Genomic DNA, 16,009 nt, shown 5'->3' on the forward strand with positions numbered 1-16,009 from the left:
AAGAAAGGGAATTCCCTGGTGGTCCGCTGGTTAGGACTCCGCACTTCCCCTGCAGGGGGCACCTGGTCGGGGAACTAAGATCCCGCATGCTGTGTGGCATGGCCAAAAAAAACCAAACCAAACCAAACCAAAACAAGAAAGACAGAAGGGTTAGGGACCTATCTCAGATTACAAATCTTGTATGAAGAGCCATATCAACATAAGAGCTATGGAAAGTGACGGCTCCACATTTATGTTAGTGCTTTACCCATGCGTCCGTCTGTCCATCCATCCATCCATTCATCCACCCAATGATGTGCTCTGAAGTGACTTTTGCTAAGACCCTCTTCATAGCTCCACAGCCGTGGTCTCTACCTTTAGGATGATGTCTCCTGGCAATAGCCGGCCGTCTCTGGCAATCACCCCATCACGATAAATGTGCTGGATAATGATATGGACCAGCGGGGTTTCATTGCCTCCCACAAGCCTAATGGAGAGGCTTTCATTGGGATCCGCTCGATTGATCTTGACTCTGGTAATTTCACCATATGGAATCAGGTGATACAGCCTTGGAAAGACTAAAATGGACAGAGACAGTATTTATTTAAGACACCCCCCCAATGGACATTTCCAACCACTCCTTTTCTTGCCAAACTTTGGTTCCAGCCAAACTAAACTATTCGTCGTTCCTTGTACATGTTTTCCATCTTCCTGCCTCTGTGCCAGCATAAGTTTCTCTGCCTGGAATGTTTTCCATTCTAGGCCTAAACCCAATTTTTCCTTCAAGGCCTGCATGAAATGATCCCTTCCAATTAAACTCTACCCTGACCCTTTTCCCCCTGCTCTCTCTAAACTTCCCATTTCCCATAAAGCTTTATTTCTCATGGCACCGAGCCTTCTATTATTATTATTATTATTATTAATTATTCATGCCCATTTCTTATACCCACCATTGGACGCTAAGATCCTTGAGGACATAATTTCTGGCTGTTTTGTACTTCTGTGCACAGATCTCTGTACACAGGAGACTTCAGCCTATGTTTACTGAATGAAGAGGAATGAACGAACAGTCATTATGGAATGGACTGCAGTTTGATCACTTACTAATCAACGGGCAAAACAGAACAAGCCTGTTCTGCTCTTTTTGATCATCTTGAAGATTTCCTCCTGGGAGGACCTGCTTTTCAGGCTTAGTGAATCAGTCCTCTCTACCCGACCCTGTTGTCAGTAAAGGGAAGTCAAATGGCCTAATTCATGATCAAGGAAAGAGGCCCAAGCCTAGCTGGTGGCATCAAGAGGTTCGTCCCCGATCCACTTGTATGGCTGGATTCAGAGCCAAAAGGAGATTCAGAGACCCAGGCTGGTGTTTCCAAACTTTATCTTTTCACTGAGGACTCTTTCCCCTTGAAATCTGTCACAGGTCCCCCGTCCTGCTGGGACCCCACACAGAAGAGCTTCTCAGGCTATGTAGTTTGACAGTGACAGTCAGACCTTTGTTTCACAGGGGAGCATGCGTGAGCTCGGAGAGGAGAAGTGACACGACTGGCTGGAGGTGGCAGTTAGGTGGTTGTCCTCAGAGCCAGGTCAGAACCCGGGAATCCTGATGACTGTCTCTCCTGTCACCTTCCTCAGAGTCCCCTGAAGCCAGGGGTCCACAGCCGGCAATGGGTCCACAGGGGACTTGGTCTACAGACCCATAGCCAGCAGCAACGACTGGCGCTGTTCTCCACCTCAGTTGGAATAGAAGCCTACGCGGGGGGATGGGGTGGGGGGGACACCAGGAAATGCCAGCCACGCAACACCTAGTTTGACGGGAGCTGCAGCTCCTCCCCAGTTGCTTGAGGCTCGAGTTAGGATGTTGAAAGCGCTGATGCTTTTGTCTCCTGTAGCTGCTGACAGCTGCCTCTGCCCTATGATTCTCCCTTAATTATGTCATCGGGAAAGATCAAAACTGCAGGCCTGGTTCTACATAAAATACTCTTTCTGACTATTTTCAAAACCCATGACCTTAATGCATTTTCCCTAATGAACTATGAGTTCATGAATGAGTACTCAACTCTCTAGGAACAATACAGCAAGAATTAAAATTATTTCTAAGTATTGCAGAACATGATAAACAAAGCAATTTAGCGGCCAGAGGAAGCTGGAGACGTTGTAAATGTGGGTCTTTACCCCCCACTGGGAGTTAATTGATGTAAGCAATTGGGCTTTGCTGTAAGGCTGTGGGCAGCAGCCTTCATCTGTCAGCTCCTGGTGCTAACAGTGCTTGGGTGACTGAGTTCAATTAACGTTTAAACTATCTTGATTACCTTAAGTAGGCTCTATCCACAAGTATTTGTTGGAACAGGTCTGGTGACAAGGAAATGGAAGTTCTTAAAAAAAATCATTTTGAGCAAAGAAAGATTTGGAAATTATCATCAAAGCTGCTGGTTTTCTCTCTCTCCTCCCTCTCCCTTTCTACTTTTTTTCCCAACAGATTTACAAAAACCATGCTCCCAAATCTAACCAATCAAGGATGTTTGATAGTCTGAAAGGACATACCCAGTCACACTTGGAAATGTTAATTAGAGCTACAATAATGAGACCCTAGTGACCTTCCCTTCGAGAGTTAAAGTAATTTTTAAACTGCCAAACTAGTGCTGGTCTGAAAAGAAACAGTTTTCAATATTGTGTCCTTACTTAAGGACTAAGTGATATAGTATCATTTACCAAGTGTTTATTATATGCTGGCCATTGAGCTAAGCAATTTGCATGACATTTTGTTGTTTGTTTAGTCCTCACAGCAACCCTTTGAACTAGATTATTATCATCCCTGTTTTTTTGGATGATGAAATACTAAAGCTTAGAGAAGTCAGGTAACCTGGCCAGGTCACACAGCTGATAAGTAGTGAAGCCAGTCTCTTTACTGATATGAAAAGGATGGATAAACCGTGGGCGTTCACCATACTAACCGCGGGTTACTTACTGAAGCAATGAGATCCTAAGGCCATTTTTAAAAGCTTTGTTGCCTCACAAATCCTGTAGCAGCCTCATTGAGTCTTAATACCTCACCCCACTGTGGAGTAATAGCTTCCTGGAGCACCTGAGGAAATCCATTCTCTCCTACTTGAAGCCCCTGCACTCATAACACAGCTGCCATCTTCATCTTCCTGAAACACAGCTTCCATCCTGCTATAACTCTACGCAAAAGCTTTCAGGTGTGTTCACTGCCCCAAGTCAAGACTCCTAAATGGCATCCAGGACCCTTCTAATCTGGCCTTAACCTCATCTCCCACTACTTTCCAGCACAGTCAAGATCCCCATGCCCATCCAGGTCATAACCACTCCTTAAACACGGATTACACTGTCCCACTGGGAAGTGGTGCTCCTCTCTTGACAGCTGCCATTTTCGTTTATTTATATCTCACTCTTTATGGTATTTTATTGTTTTAGTCTTGAATGAACTTCTTGGAGCCAGGAGCTGGATTTTATAATCTTTATATAAAAGTACAGAGCTTAACTATATAAACAGCTCATACGAGTCAATATCAAAAAAACAAACAACCTGATTAAAAAATGGGCAGAAGTCATGAAAAGGCATTTTTCCAAAGAGGATGTACAGATATGGTCAACAGGCACATGAAAAGATGCTCAACATCACTAATCACCTCACGCCTGTCAGAATGGCCATCATCAAAAAGTCTTCAAATAACAAATGATGGCGAGGATGTGGAGAAAAGGGAACCCTAGTACACCATTGGTAGGAATGTAAATTGATGCAGCCACTATAGAAAACAGCATGGAGGTTTTTCAAATAACTAAAAATAGAACTACCATATCATCCAGTAATTCCATTCCTGGGTATATATCCAAAGAAAACAAAAGCATTAATCTGAAAAGATACATGCACCTCAGTGTTCATAGCTGCATTATTTACCAAGATAGGTTGCTTCCATAGCTTGGCTAAGTGTTCATCAACAGATGAATAGGTAAAGAAGATGTGGTATGTATACAATGGAATACTACTCAGCCATAAACAAGAATGAAATTCTGCTGTTTGCAACAATGTAGATGGACCTGGAGGGTATTATGTTAAGTGAAATAAGTCAGACAGAAAAAGACAAATATTGTATGTTATCACTTACATGTGGAATCTAGAAAATAAAAACAAACAGAAACAGATACACAGATATAGAGATCAAACTAGTGGTGACCAGTGGGGAGAGGGAAGAGGAGAGGAGCAAAATGGGGTAGGGGATTAAGAGGTACAAACAACTATGTATAAAATAAATAAGCTACAAGGGTATATTGCACAGCACAGGGAATATAGCCAATATTTTATAATAACTATAAATGAAGTACAATCTATAAAAATATTGAATCACTATGTGGTACATCTGAAACTAACATAATATTGTAAATCAATTGTACTTCAGTAAAAAAAAAAAGTACAGAGCCTAGGCCAATGTCTTACACATAGTAATCTCTTATTTTAAAAGTTTCTGCAATAAACATGCAAATCAATCTTATTCAGGTAGGAGAAAACTTGACATGGAATGGAATTAAGGAGCCTTTAATGGGGGGAAGACTGGCAGAAAGGAAGTTATAATCCTTTTACTCATTACAGAAACATTCAGCAAAAACTATTATGTGCCAGATATTGTGCTTGGCCTTGAGAACACAAAGACTTAGATAAAGAGCCCCTGCCCCCGTTGGTACAGTTAACGATGAAAGGTGACATTGCTATAACAGAGATACAGGGGACTGAGGGAGTCAAGGAGGGCTCCCAGGAGGAGGCAAAGCCTATGCTGAGCCTGGAAAGAGGAATTAGGATGCCAGCTGAAGGGGCATGAGAGTACAGGACGGACACAACATGGAAGTGAGAGAGACAGTATTTACAGGACGGCAATAAGTTCAGGGTAGTCAGAGCATGTAGCGTGTGTACAGGGTGAGAGGGGATAAGCAGGGGTCTTATACGACTGCTCGCAAGTTCTCTGAGGACATGATAAAGACGGTGGTTTTGGATTTACCTCCCAACCTCGAAGGAGTGGAGGGTGCTTAATCCAGTGGGTAAACGAGTGGGCTCTGTAGCCAGAGGACCCAAGTTAAAATCCTAGGTCTGCCATTTTCCAGCTGGGTGACTTTGGACTAGTTACCCAATCTCTCAGAGTCTAACTTTCTTCTGTAAAATGAGAATCACGATCACTGTCCTTAGCACTGTGACCTTTAAATGACCTAGAGCACTACCTGGCACCCAGGAAAGCTCAAAAAAAAAAATTAAGCTACTATTATTACTGCTGTAAAGGTCTAATATTAGATGAAAAGAAAGGACAGGACAGTATTTTCTCAGCTCCATTTATACTGGGGAAAACACATAGGATCTAAGATCCAGAAACTTCCTTTGCATAGATTCTAGAACTACATTAACCTGGATTCCAAGTTTAGAAGGGTAATTTGGGGCAAGCTAAGTAACCTCCTGGTGTCTCAGTTTCCTCATCTGTAAAACATAGATAATAGTAGTAGCTACTTCAAAGAGTTGTTGAGGATTAAATGAGTTAATGCATGGAAAACACTCAGAACCACACATCATACAAAGTGGTAATAAGGATAAATACCTACATAGCATTTAGTATGTGCCAGGCACTGTTCTAAATGTTCTTCACTTAACTGCATTATTCTTGGGACTTCCCTGGTGGCGCAGTGCTTAAGAATCTGCCTGCCAGTGCAGGGGACACAGGTTCAATCCCTGGTCTGGGAAGATCCCACATGCCGCAGAGCAACTAAGCCCATGCACCACAACTACTGAGCCTGCGCTCTAGAGCCCACGAGCCACAACTACTGAGCCTGCATGCCACAACTACTGAAGCCCGTGCACCTAGAGCCTGTGTACCGCAACGAAGAGTAGCCCTCGCTCTCCACAACTAGAGAAAGCCCACGCATAGCAACGAAAACACAAAGCAGACAAAAATAAATAAATAAACAAATAAATTGAGGCATAATTCAGTTAAAAAAAAAACCTATATTATTCTTTATATGCACTAAGCTAGCACATGAAGGTAAGGGTTCCAAAACCTTTTCCCTCAATCTATGTAAAAAGAGAACAATAATTTCTGCCTTTGGTTACTTATGCAAGAAGTAGGCTAATCAAGGTAAGACATATTTATGCCCTTGGGAAGAGAGGTGTCATAGAAAGCGGTGGTGGTGGGGGGGCGGTCTGGTTGTCATCACGCCTGGAGGCGTCATTCTGGAAGCCCAGCCTTACTGGGAGGCCACTTACCGTCAGGGGCAGTGGTGTTTTCAGAATTCTCTCTGCCCTGCTCAGCTTGGTTGACAACTGTACTTCCACACTTTGTCCTTCGAAGAACACTCAAGGCTCGGTTTATTTTTTTAAAAGATCTGCTTCTGATGGTGGATCGCTCAAAGGGCCGTGCTGAGGACAAGAGAGAAGGAAGGGAGAGTAGCTACGCATTCACAGAAGTCCTCTTTTATGGACACGGCTGGTAAGACACGCACAACCCATCGGGAACGGTGATTACTTCTAGGTGGTGGGATGATAGCATTTGCTTACCTGTATATTCTCAGTTTTCTACAATGCAGTATGGATGGTTTATTTAAAATCTGCTTGTTTTTTTTCCCTGGGCTGGATGGAATATAACTGCACTTTTTTCGAGCCACCTGGATGGGAAGGTAGGGACACCGAGGGAGTGATGAATCACTAGGTCTAACTTCAACCCCTTTCGCCAGGTCAGATTACACACATTTCTAATGATCTCAGGTCCTCGCGGTTTCATTTCACTCTGGAGAACTGGATGTTGGGTTGCTGCCAAAACTACCAGAATGTTTTTCCCTTGAAAAAACGTTTCTATAACTTTCCAGAGAGGGCAATCCCAAGGCCAAGGAGCCCATTCCCGGACAACAACCCCCTTTGACTCACCCCTTGTTCGGTTGCTCCGGCCAGAGTCCAGGGGGCTGTTTGGCTGACTGTCCTCTGCTGTGGACACGTAGGCAGGGTTGTCTAGGCCAGGCTCGTCTGTCATTAAGGAGATGGTGGCAGCTGCAGAAACCTCTGGGGAGAGTGCTGTTGCTGTGAGGCTGGCACAGCCGTCTGGACAGCCATCCTGAGAGTGCCTCTTCCTGTCTTTGGTGAGGCCATAGTGGGAGGCGCCTTTGCAGCTGCAACAAAACCAGCAGGAGGTCAGAGGAGGCTTTGCGCATTGTTCAACCAGGACTCTTCTAGTACACGTGCTTGCTACCCTTGGAAATTGACTTGCTCATCCCTGGTTCCTCTCCCTTTTCACATGGACGTAAGTCAATGTACACTTGCCAACCAAATGAATGAATGACTTGAAAGAACAATTTTTAAAAGATGTCTACAGCAATCTGTTAAAGCACTCTCTACACTAGCCCCTGGAATGCAAATTATGAGAGCTGTCATGGGGTCTACAAGACTAGGGCTTGAGGCTGGCAGTCTTCAGCTATTTGGATGTGGTAATTCCTTCTTGCTGGTGTTTATTTTGACCATGAAAGTCCTTAGTCACCCTCTCAGTCCCTTCTTTTGGGTTTAGTTCCCAAACCACTGACCATAAATACAAAGCTCCTCCCAGATTCCATATTTAACTGTCCATGGAAACAGAAATGCCCTCACTACAAAGCCACAGGAGTTGGTTCAGCTTCACATTCTCTAGAGGCAGGCTTGCTGGTTTCCAGTCTCCACTTCTGGGCTGGTCTGAGTGGCCAGGACCAGGGTCTGGGGGCTCCCATGTGCTAAAAGTTTTCATGTCTTTTAACATTGGGAAGGTAAAAGAACATTCATGGTCTTTAAAAAACAGGTCTATATCCATTCACCATGCATGTTAAAGAGCAAACGTAAGGGCCAGGACACCGAGGTTTGAGCCAACCTGAGTCCATATTTTGCTATGGATGCTCTTCCACTGTCACTGGGCAAGTCGTCTCAGCTCTTAGGTCGGGTTTTGATCAGCAAATGGTGAGGATTTAACTCTCTCATTCACTGTGGTGAGGAAGTGCTTCAGACAGCCAAACCAGCTACCAGTGGTTATGAAGGCAAAAATCAAATGGGTGAGTCCCTTTAAGAAGTGGCCATTTGCATATAATGGATGTTAATTAATAAATTATTACCAACTCAATACAGAAAACCTTATACGGTTGAGCTATTTTAAATAATGCTTTGGGAGCCTGTTTGGAGTGATGCTTATGAATGGAATCAAACAGCAGTCTGCAGTTGATGTGCACATGATTTATATGGCCTACAGAATCAGATCTATGGTTTTTGTCTGGAGGGGAATCCTTGCTCTGAAATTTACCTAGCTGTGTGATCTGGGATACAATTTTGTTAACCTGGTTAAACTTTCTAACCTGCACATACATCTTGGGTTGCTGTAAGGTCTGGTTGACATTAAGTCTTGTTAAGAGTTTAGTTCTAATGTATCTTGCCAGATATATAGAAAATTCTCAACAGATTGTAGCTACTTCCATAATTCAACCATTCTAAGATGCCTGTTTTGTCACATTTTAACTTCTCTGAGGTTAGGATGTGTGGGTGATTGATGGGGTCCCACAGCTTCAGGTTGCCAAGCTGCAGTCATGACACAAATGCCACTGTCCAAGGAAACATGGTCACAGGTGTCCATCTTGTCCCTTCCATTGAGTTGCCTCCACTCTTGGTACTATGCCATTGAGTTTAATTGCTCTTCAATGTCTTAGAAAAGATTACATTATGATTTAGCATTGCAATGAAAAGTTACTGTATATATGGAAAGTCTCAAAAATGGAGCAGTGGCATGTAAATTTGATATTGGTGGTAAATATTTGTTGTTAGAAGGAGCGCAGCAATTTCTGATTTTCTTGCAAAGAGACAAGCAAATGCTTTATTTGCTTAGCAAGAAAGATACCCCCAAGGAGATGAAAAGTGATGTCACACTTTGTTACTGAGATCATCCAAAAGGACAGGCCTAGTTCATGCCAAACAGTACAACTAGAGGGCAGGAGAGGTCACCATATTTGTCTGAATGGATTTCAAAGTCTGATCTGACCAACACATGCATTGCAGGGATAGCTTTAAAGGTGTTTTGGAATGATTTAACCAGTGGCAGTTTTAAAATTTTCTTGTTAGGGGACTTCCCTGGTGGTACAGTGGATGAGACTCCATGCTCCCAATGCAGGTGGCCCGGGTTCGATCCTTGGTGAGGGAACTAGATCCCACATGCATGCTGCAACTATGAGTTCGCATGCCGCAACTAAGAAGCCCTGGAGCCACAACTAAGGAGCCCGCGAGCCACAACTAAGACCTGGAGCAACCAAACAAATAAGTTAAAAAAAAAAAAAAGAAATAAAAATTTGTTTTCTTGTTGGTACATAAAATATGATGCTTCTTATAATCAATGATGATGATTTGATGAAATGTGGTGTGTTTTTTTTGTGGTACGCAGGCCCGGACCGGGGCACGAACCCGTATCCCCTGCATTGGCAGGCGGACTCTCAACCACTGCGCCACCAGGGAAGCCCTGAAATGTGGTTTTAATATTAGTAGAAAAGGACTCTGATTATACAACCCTACTTCCTTATCTTATAGAAGATGAAGCAGGACCCCGGTTTCTAATGCTAGTTTTTCCCTCACTGAAAGAGTACAAGCTCCCTGCTTGAATTGGTGAGGTTTTACTGTTCTGATTAGCTACTTTGGCTTTGAATTGTTCTGCTTAAAAATAGCGAAGTGGTTGATATGAGAAACTCAAAAATTGGAAGAAACATTGTGTGATGGAAAAAATGAAAGTCAGCGTGCATTTGAGCAGCTCCAAAGTCATAAACATACGAGTGGAACACTTCTCTGTAAGCCAGCAGTATCGGGTTAACAACGCATGGTTAGGAAGTTCCTAGGCTATTTCGTTGGACTGGAAACGGTATTTCTTTTCTTGGGGCAGCAATGTCCTTGACCATGTGTCCTGTCAGAGCAGGAAATGAATTTTCCAATTGGACAAATGGCTGGTAAAGGCACAAGCCATGGCTTTCTGAGGGGACATAGCATATCCCAGTGGAAAAAAAGTAGCATCTTATTCTGCTGCCACATCTGTGAGAAGAGTTAAGGTATTTAGACATCTCTGAATCCCAAGACTATGCCATTAAGAAGCCATTTCTGTTTCAGATGCTTGGGGTTCCAAAGACACAGTTTAGTCCAGGAAAGGAAAACCTCATAAAATGACTTAGAAGCCTCCTCTCTGGCCTCATATCCCAGACATCCTTACAATATCTGGGGAGGGTAGATTTAAACATTCAGACTCATAAACCTTGTATAAAAATGGTCTGCTAAAGAGGCTCATACTTGTGCAATGTTGCTTGTTTCAGCTTCTTGGCTTAGCTTGAATCTGAGGCACAGGGTGATCTATGAAGGTAGCAGCTTGTACTTACTAATTATCTCTTTTGTGTTGACTAATCCTGGGGCCTCTTGATTTACAGGCACAAGTGAGGGGAGGAGGGGGAAAGAGCTGATTAGCCTTGGCCAGTACAGGAACATATGCTGAACCCTGGGTTGTGTTCAAAGCAAGCAGGATTTATTCTCCCTTTAGTTATCCCTGAGCACTAAGTACTCTCAGGTGGTGATGGGCGATGGCCATGAACTTGAAGGATGCACACAAGAAACATGGAAAACCATTTTTCAACCACTTTGGATATGCCAACTGTTCAAAGCAACTCTGATGACCAGTTTTGTTAATAACAGAGTTGAGATCCTGAGCTCCTATATCAAAGTGAGTAGAGGCAAATCTGTCTTAATATAAGAATGCTGACACCGGATGGGTGTGCCATGGAATTTTTGTCTTTTTTGCAAGGATAGGTGGGGGGGCGGGGAGGGAAGTAAGAAGAGAAAATGACCCTCCTTGCAAAAATTCCTGAGTCCATGAGTTCACTACTAATGGGGGTTGACCTGAAGCAGGATGGACCCCCGGCATACTTCACAGAGGCTCTGAGGGGCTCAGAGCTCGGCCAACCGGGTGGCACAAGCTAGTTTGCAGGGGAGGGCTCCTTTCGTTTCTTTTCTTTTCTTTTTTTAAAGGTTATTTTGATGTGGACCTTTTTTTTTTTTTTTTTTTTTAAGTCTATTGAATTTGTTTCAATATTGCTTCTGTTTTATGTTTTGGTTCTTTGGCGCCAAGGCATGTGGGATCTTAGCTCCCGGACCAGGGATTGAACCCACACCCCCTGCACTGGAAGGCAAAGTCTTAACCACTGGACCACCATGGAAGTCCCAGGGAGGGCTCCTTTCTGATGACAGAAGAATAAAAGTGGTCCACGACAAACTGAGCCTCAATATACTCATTATAACAGTCTGGGTAACTACACAACCTCCCCTTGAGCCTTCTAACTTCCTTTGCATTCTTTCTTTCTCAGTTCACTTCTGAATTAGGTAAACATTGAGTCTGCTCTCATACTGAGTTCATTAATTGCCCAGTCTGCTCTTACTTGAAACCAGGGCTTGCAAATTCATATGTTAATCAGGCCAGGTGGGGGACTGTGTCGAGCAGTGCTGTTCCATTTCAAGGGTGCAGCAACCTCCACAGACCTTCACTGAGTGTTACTTCAAGAAGACCAGCCCAAGAGTCATTAATCAAGAAATGAAAGTTATCCAGATTGGAAAGGAAAAGTGAAACTGTCACTCTTTGCAATGACATGATATTATATATAGAAACCTTCAAAGACCCCACCAAAAAAACTGTTAGAATAAATGAATTCAGTAAAGTTGCAGGATACAAAATCAATACACAAATATTTGTTGCATTTCGATACACTAACAAAGAACTGTCAGAAAGAGAAATTGAGAAAATAATTCCGTGTACAACTGCATGAAAAATACCTAGGGATAAATTTGACCAAGGAAGTGAAAGATTTGTACACTGAAAACTATAAGACATTGATGAAAGAAACTGAAGATGACACAAATAAATGGGAAAATACTGTGTGCTCATGGACTGGAAAATATTGTTAAAATGTCCATACTACCCAAAGCAATCTGCAGATTCAATGCAAACCCTATCAAAATTCCAATGGCGTTTTTCATAGAAATACAACAAACAATCCTAACATTTGTATAGAACCGCAAAAGACCCCAAATAGACAAAGCAATCTTAAGAAAGAAGAACAAAGCTGGATGCATCACACTCCTTGATTTAAATCTATATTACAAAACTCTAGTAATCAAAATAGTATGGTATTGGCAAAAAGCCAGATGTAGATAGATGGAAAAGAGTCCAGAAATATACCCACACATATATGGTTAATTAATTTATGACAAAGGAGTCAAGAATATACAATGGGGAAAGGACAGTCTCTTTAGTAAATGGTGTTGGGAAAACTGGACAGCCACATGCAAAAGAATGAAACTGGACCCCTATCTTACACCATACACAAAAGTTAACTCAAATAGATTAAAGACTTAAATGTATGACCTGAAACCATAAAATTCCTAAAAGAAAAACAGATGGTAATCTCCTTGATATTGGTCTTATAGATGATTTTTTGAATCTGACACCAAAAGCAAAAAAAGCAAAAATAAACAAATAAACTAAAAAGCTTCTGCACCACAAAGGAAACTATCAACAAAATGAAAAGGCAACTACTGAATGGGAAAAAATATTTGCAAATCATATCTAATAAGAAGTTAATATCCAAAATATATAAAAAAACCCACACAGCTCAATAGCAAAAAAATATGATAAAAAAAGGAATATCTGAATAGACATTTTTCCACAGAAGACACACAGATGGCCAATAGGTACACGAAAAGATGCTCAACATCACTCTCTAATCAGGTAAATGCAAATTAAAACCACAATGAGATATCACCTCACACCTGTTAGAATGGTTATTATCAAAGAGACAAGAGGTTACAAGTGTTGGTGAGGATGTGGAGAAAAGGTGAGGATGTTCCTACTACTGGTAGGAACATAAATTGGTGCAGCCACTATGGAAAATGATATGGAAGTCCCTCAAAAAATTAAAAATAGAACTGCCATATGATCCATCATTTCCACTTGGTATTTATCTGAAGAAATCGAAAATGCTAACTGGAAAAGATATGTGCACCCCCATGTTCACTGCAGTATTACTTACAATACTCAAGGCATGGAAACAACCTAAGTGTCCTCTGATGGCTAAATAATGAAAACGTGATGTATATATATATACCACAGAATATTTTTCGGCCATGAAAAAGAATGAGATCTTGCCACTTGCAACAACATGGATGGACCTTAAAGGTCCTGCATCACCTGCTGCAGGAAGAGGTGATCACTGTCAGAGAGCGGCAGGCTCTCCTTCGTGTCCTCAGACAAGGCACCTGGGAGATGGGCCATCGGGAGCCTCAAGGAACCACAGTGCTCTGGCTCAGAGAATGCCTGTGTCAGGGTGCTGGTGACCCTGGGGGCTGAGGGTGGGCCTCGGCCACGTGTGCCTGTCTCCCAACTCCATCTCCAGGGCCCCCACCCTGGCCCTCCTGACACCATGCCTCCAGGGCTTTGCAACACACTCTAACCCATCTCCCTGTTCCCAGTCTTTCCCCTCCTCCCCACCATCCAATCCATCCTAACCACAAACATACCAACACAATTTCTTTTTTTTTTTTCTTAAAAAAATTTTTTTTATTAGTTTCTGCTTTATAATAAAGTGAATCAGTCATACATATACATCTGTTCCCACATCCCTTCCCTCATGCATCTCCCTCCCTCCCACCCTCCCCATCCCACCCCTCCAGGCGGTCACAAAGCACCGAGCTGATCTCCCTGTGCTCCGCGGCTGCTTCCCACTATCTATCTACCTTACGTTTGGTAGCGTATATATGTCCATGCCTCTCTTTCGCTTTGTCACAGCTTACCCTTCCCACTCCCCATATCCTCAAGTCCATTCTCAAGTAGGTCTCCAACACAATTTCTTTTTGCTCAAAAACTTCCCATGGAAATATTTCCCAGTGCTTACCGGGTCAAGTCCCAACTCCCCAGGCTGACATCCCAGGCCATCCCTGAGCTGTATTGATCATGGCCTCACCACAGGGGCTGGCAACACAGAAGGGGGCTGGGAAGAGCTAACATCTATTGCTCTACTGTGTACTATGCGTTATGCTTCACGTACGTGGTCTTCTTAAACCCTCCCAGTGGTCCCAGCTGTCAAGTCAATTAAACCACCTCCACTTTGCAGATGAGGGTGCAGAAACTTGGATAAGGCTTTCTTCCCTTCTACCTATCAGAGTGGAGCTGGGATTTGAATCCAGGCTGTGAGGCCATGCTTTCTCCCCTCCCATGGCCTCGCCTCCAGCCCAGAGCATCCCCTGCACTCCAGACTCCTGCATCAAACGGCTTATGCCACATCTTCACTCCCATGTCCAATAGGCATCTCAAACCTCACACATCCAAACACCCCAAGCTTCCCTGCTCTTCCCACCCCTTCCCCGTTTTGCCTTACATCCTTCTTGTTGTTCAAACCAAAAACCCCGGAGTCAGCCCCGATTCCTTTCTTTTTCTCGACACTCCAAGTATAATCAAGCAAGATCTATCCAGGATCTAACGCCTTCTCATCACTTCCACCGCCACGGCCCTAGTCCAAGCCACCATCATCAAAGCCTGGGTTATTGCAATGGCCTCCTGAGAGGTCTTCCTGCTTCTACACTCTCTGCCCTGCCCCGTCCCCATCTATTCTCAACACAGCAGCGGTGTGATCCTTTTAAAATGGCTCTCCAATGTTACTGAAACACAAGGTCCTCACAATGGCCCACAAGGCCCTGTATTCTCTGTCCCTGTTACTTGTACCCTCACCTCCAACCCCCGCTCATCTGGCCTCCTGCTGGGCCTCACACTTGCCCAGCACACTCCTGCTTCAGGGGCCTTGCATTCTGCTGTCTCTCCATGGCCCCCTCCACCCCTCTCTGTAACACTTGCTCCAGATTCCTGTCGGGTCTGCTCCCTCATCTCCATCAGGTCCGTGATTGAAGTCTACCTTCCCTGAGTACCCTTTTTAAAACAGCAACTTTTTCCCTGGCACATCTTAACCCTACTTATTTTTCCTTCCTCTTCCTCCCTGCTCATTTTTTCTCTATAGAGTACAAACTCCCAATGGGGCGGGGGTGGGGGAGTCTAGTTCCATAATTAAGCCCATAGAACCAAACTTTGAAAACTTTATCCCTTTAGGATCAAGAGGGCTTCATCATATTGGTGCTTGGGAAAGAGCAAGCTCATGGATTCCCATGTCCCTCCTGGCTGACGGTCAAGACATACCAGCCCTGCCTCAGCTGCCCAGTCAGCTCTGGGCACATCTTGCTCCACGGGGCTGGAGGGGACTGGAGAGAAGGGACAAAATCTTGCTCACCTGGTGGCTTTCAGAGGGTCCACATACCATATAGATTTCCTAGGGCAGGCACTCAGCAACCATTTACTGAATTGAGCTGAAGTCCCCTTTTGGGTGTTCTGTCTATTGAAATTACCAAACTGGGAATTGATGATTCACCCACACAGTCCTGCTAACATATAATTGTGGTTGGTTGTGATACCCATGCCAGGCTCCCTTTTTCCCTCAGCAAGCTCATGATTTCCCTGCACTCTGACTCGAGATGAGAAAAGTGAAAGAGGGAAAAGTGAGACTTTAAAAAAATTCTTCTTTTCACATACTTCCCTGATAACTTTAATAGGATTTTATTGGGTCTGGGTTGTAAAACTATCATGTATATAGGAGGAATAAATAGTTGCCATATACCTTCTTTTGATGGATTATGCTGCTACAACAGGATGGGTGATTTTGAAATACTTTGTTTTTTTCATTCAATGAGCACATAAGGAGGACCTTGTTTCTTTCATTCAATGAGCACATAAGGAGGACCTCCTGAGAAAGAGGGCACAGTGATGTGGAACAAGCTCAGGCTTTCAAGTTTAAAACATTTGAGTGTGAATCCTAGGTCTGGCACTACCAGTCTGCGACTTTGGACAAATTCCCTGATTCCTCTGAGCCTCATTTTCCAGAGGTAAAATGGGCACAAGGTTTATTTACACTGAGATTTAAAGAT

The 16,009-nt window shown here is 43.5% G+C and overlaps 1 protein-coding gene across 2 annotated transcripts in view; it reads right to left on the reverse strand.

Annotated features, from left to right (window-relative positions):
- Positions 1-16,009, reverse strand: part of LNX1 (ligand of numb-protein X 1) — a gene marked incomplete at its 5' end in the record, with an annotated part of 128,776 nt that overhangs the window by 41,146 nt on the left and 71,621 nt on the right. For both annotated transcript variants that reach the window (XM_079701785.1, XM_079701786.1), the window contains 3 exons: positions 355-557; positions 6,236-6,388; positions 6,893-7,131. In XM_079701785.1, the coding sequence (XP_079557911.1) occupies positions 355-557; positions 6,236-6,388; positions 6,893-7,131 (595 nt within the window). The remainder of the gene's footprint in view (positions 1-354; positions 558-6,235; positions 6,389-6,892; positions 7,132-16,009) is intronic.

Source organism: Hyperoodon ampullatus (genome assembly GCF_949752795.1).
Source record: "Hyperoodon ampullatus genome assembly, chromosome: 1".
In the NCBI taxonomy this organism is placed as follows: Eukaryota; Metazoa; Chordata; class Mammalia; order Artiodactyla; family Ziphiidae; genus Hyperoodon; species Hyperoodon ampullatus.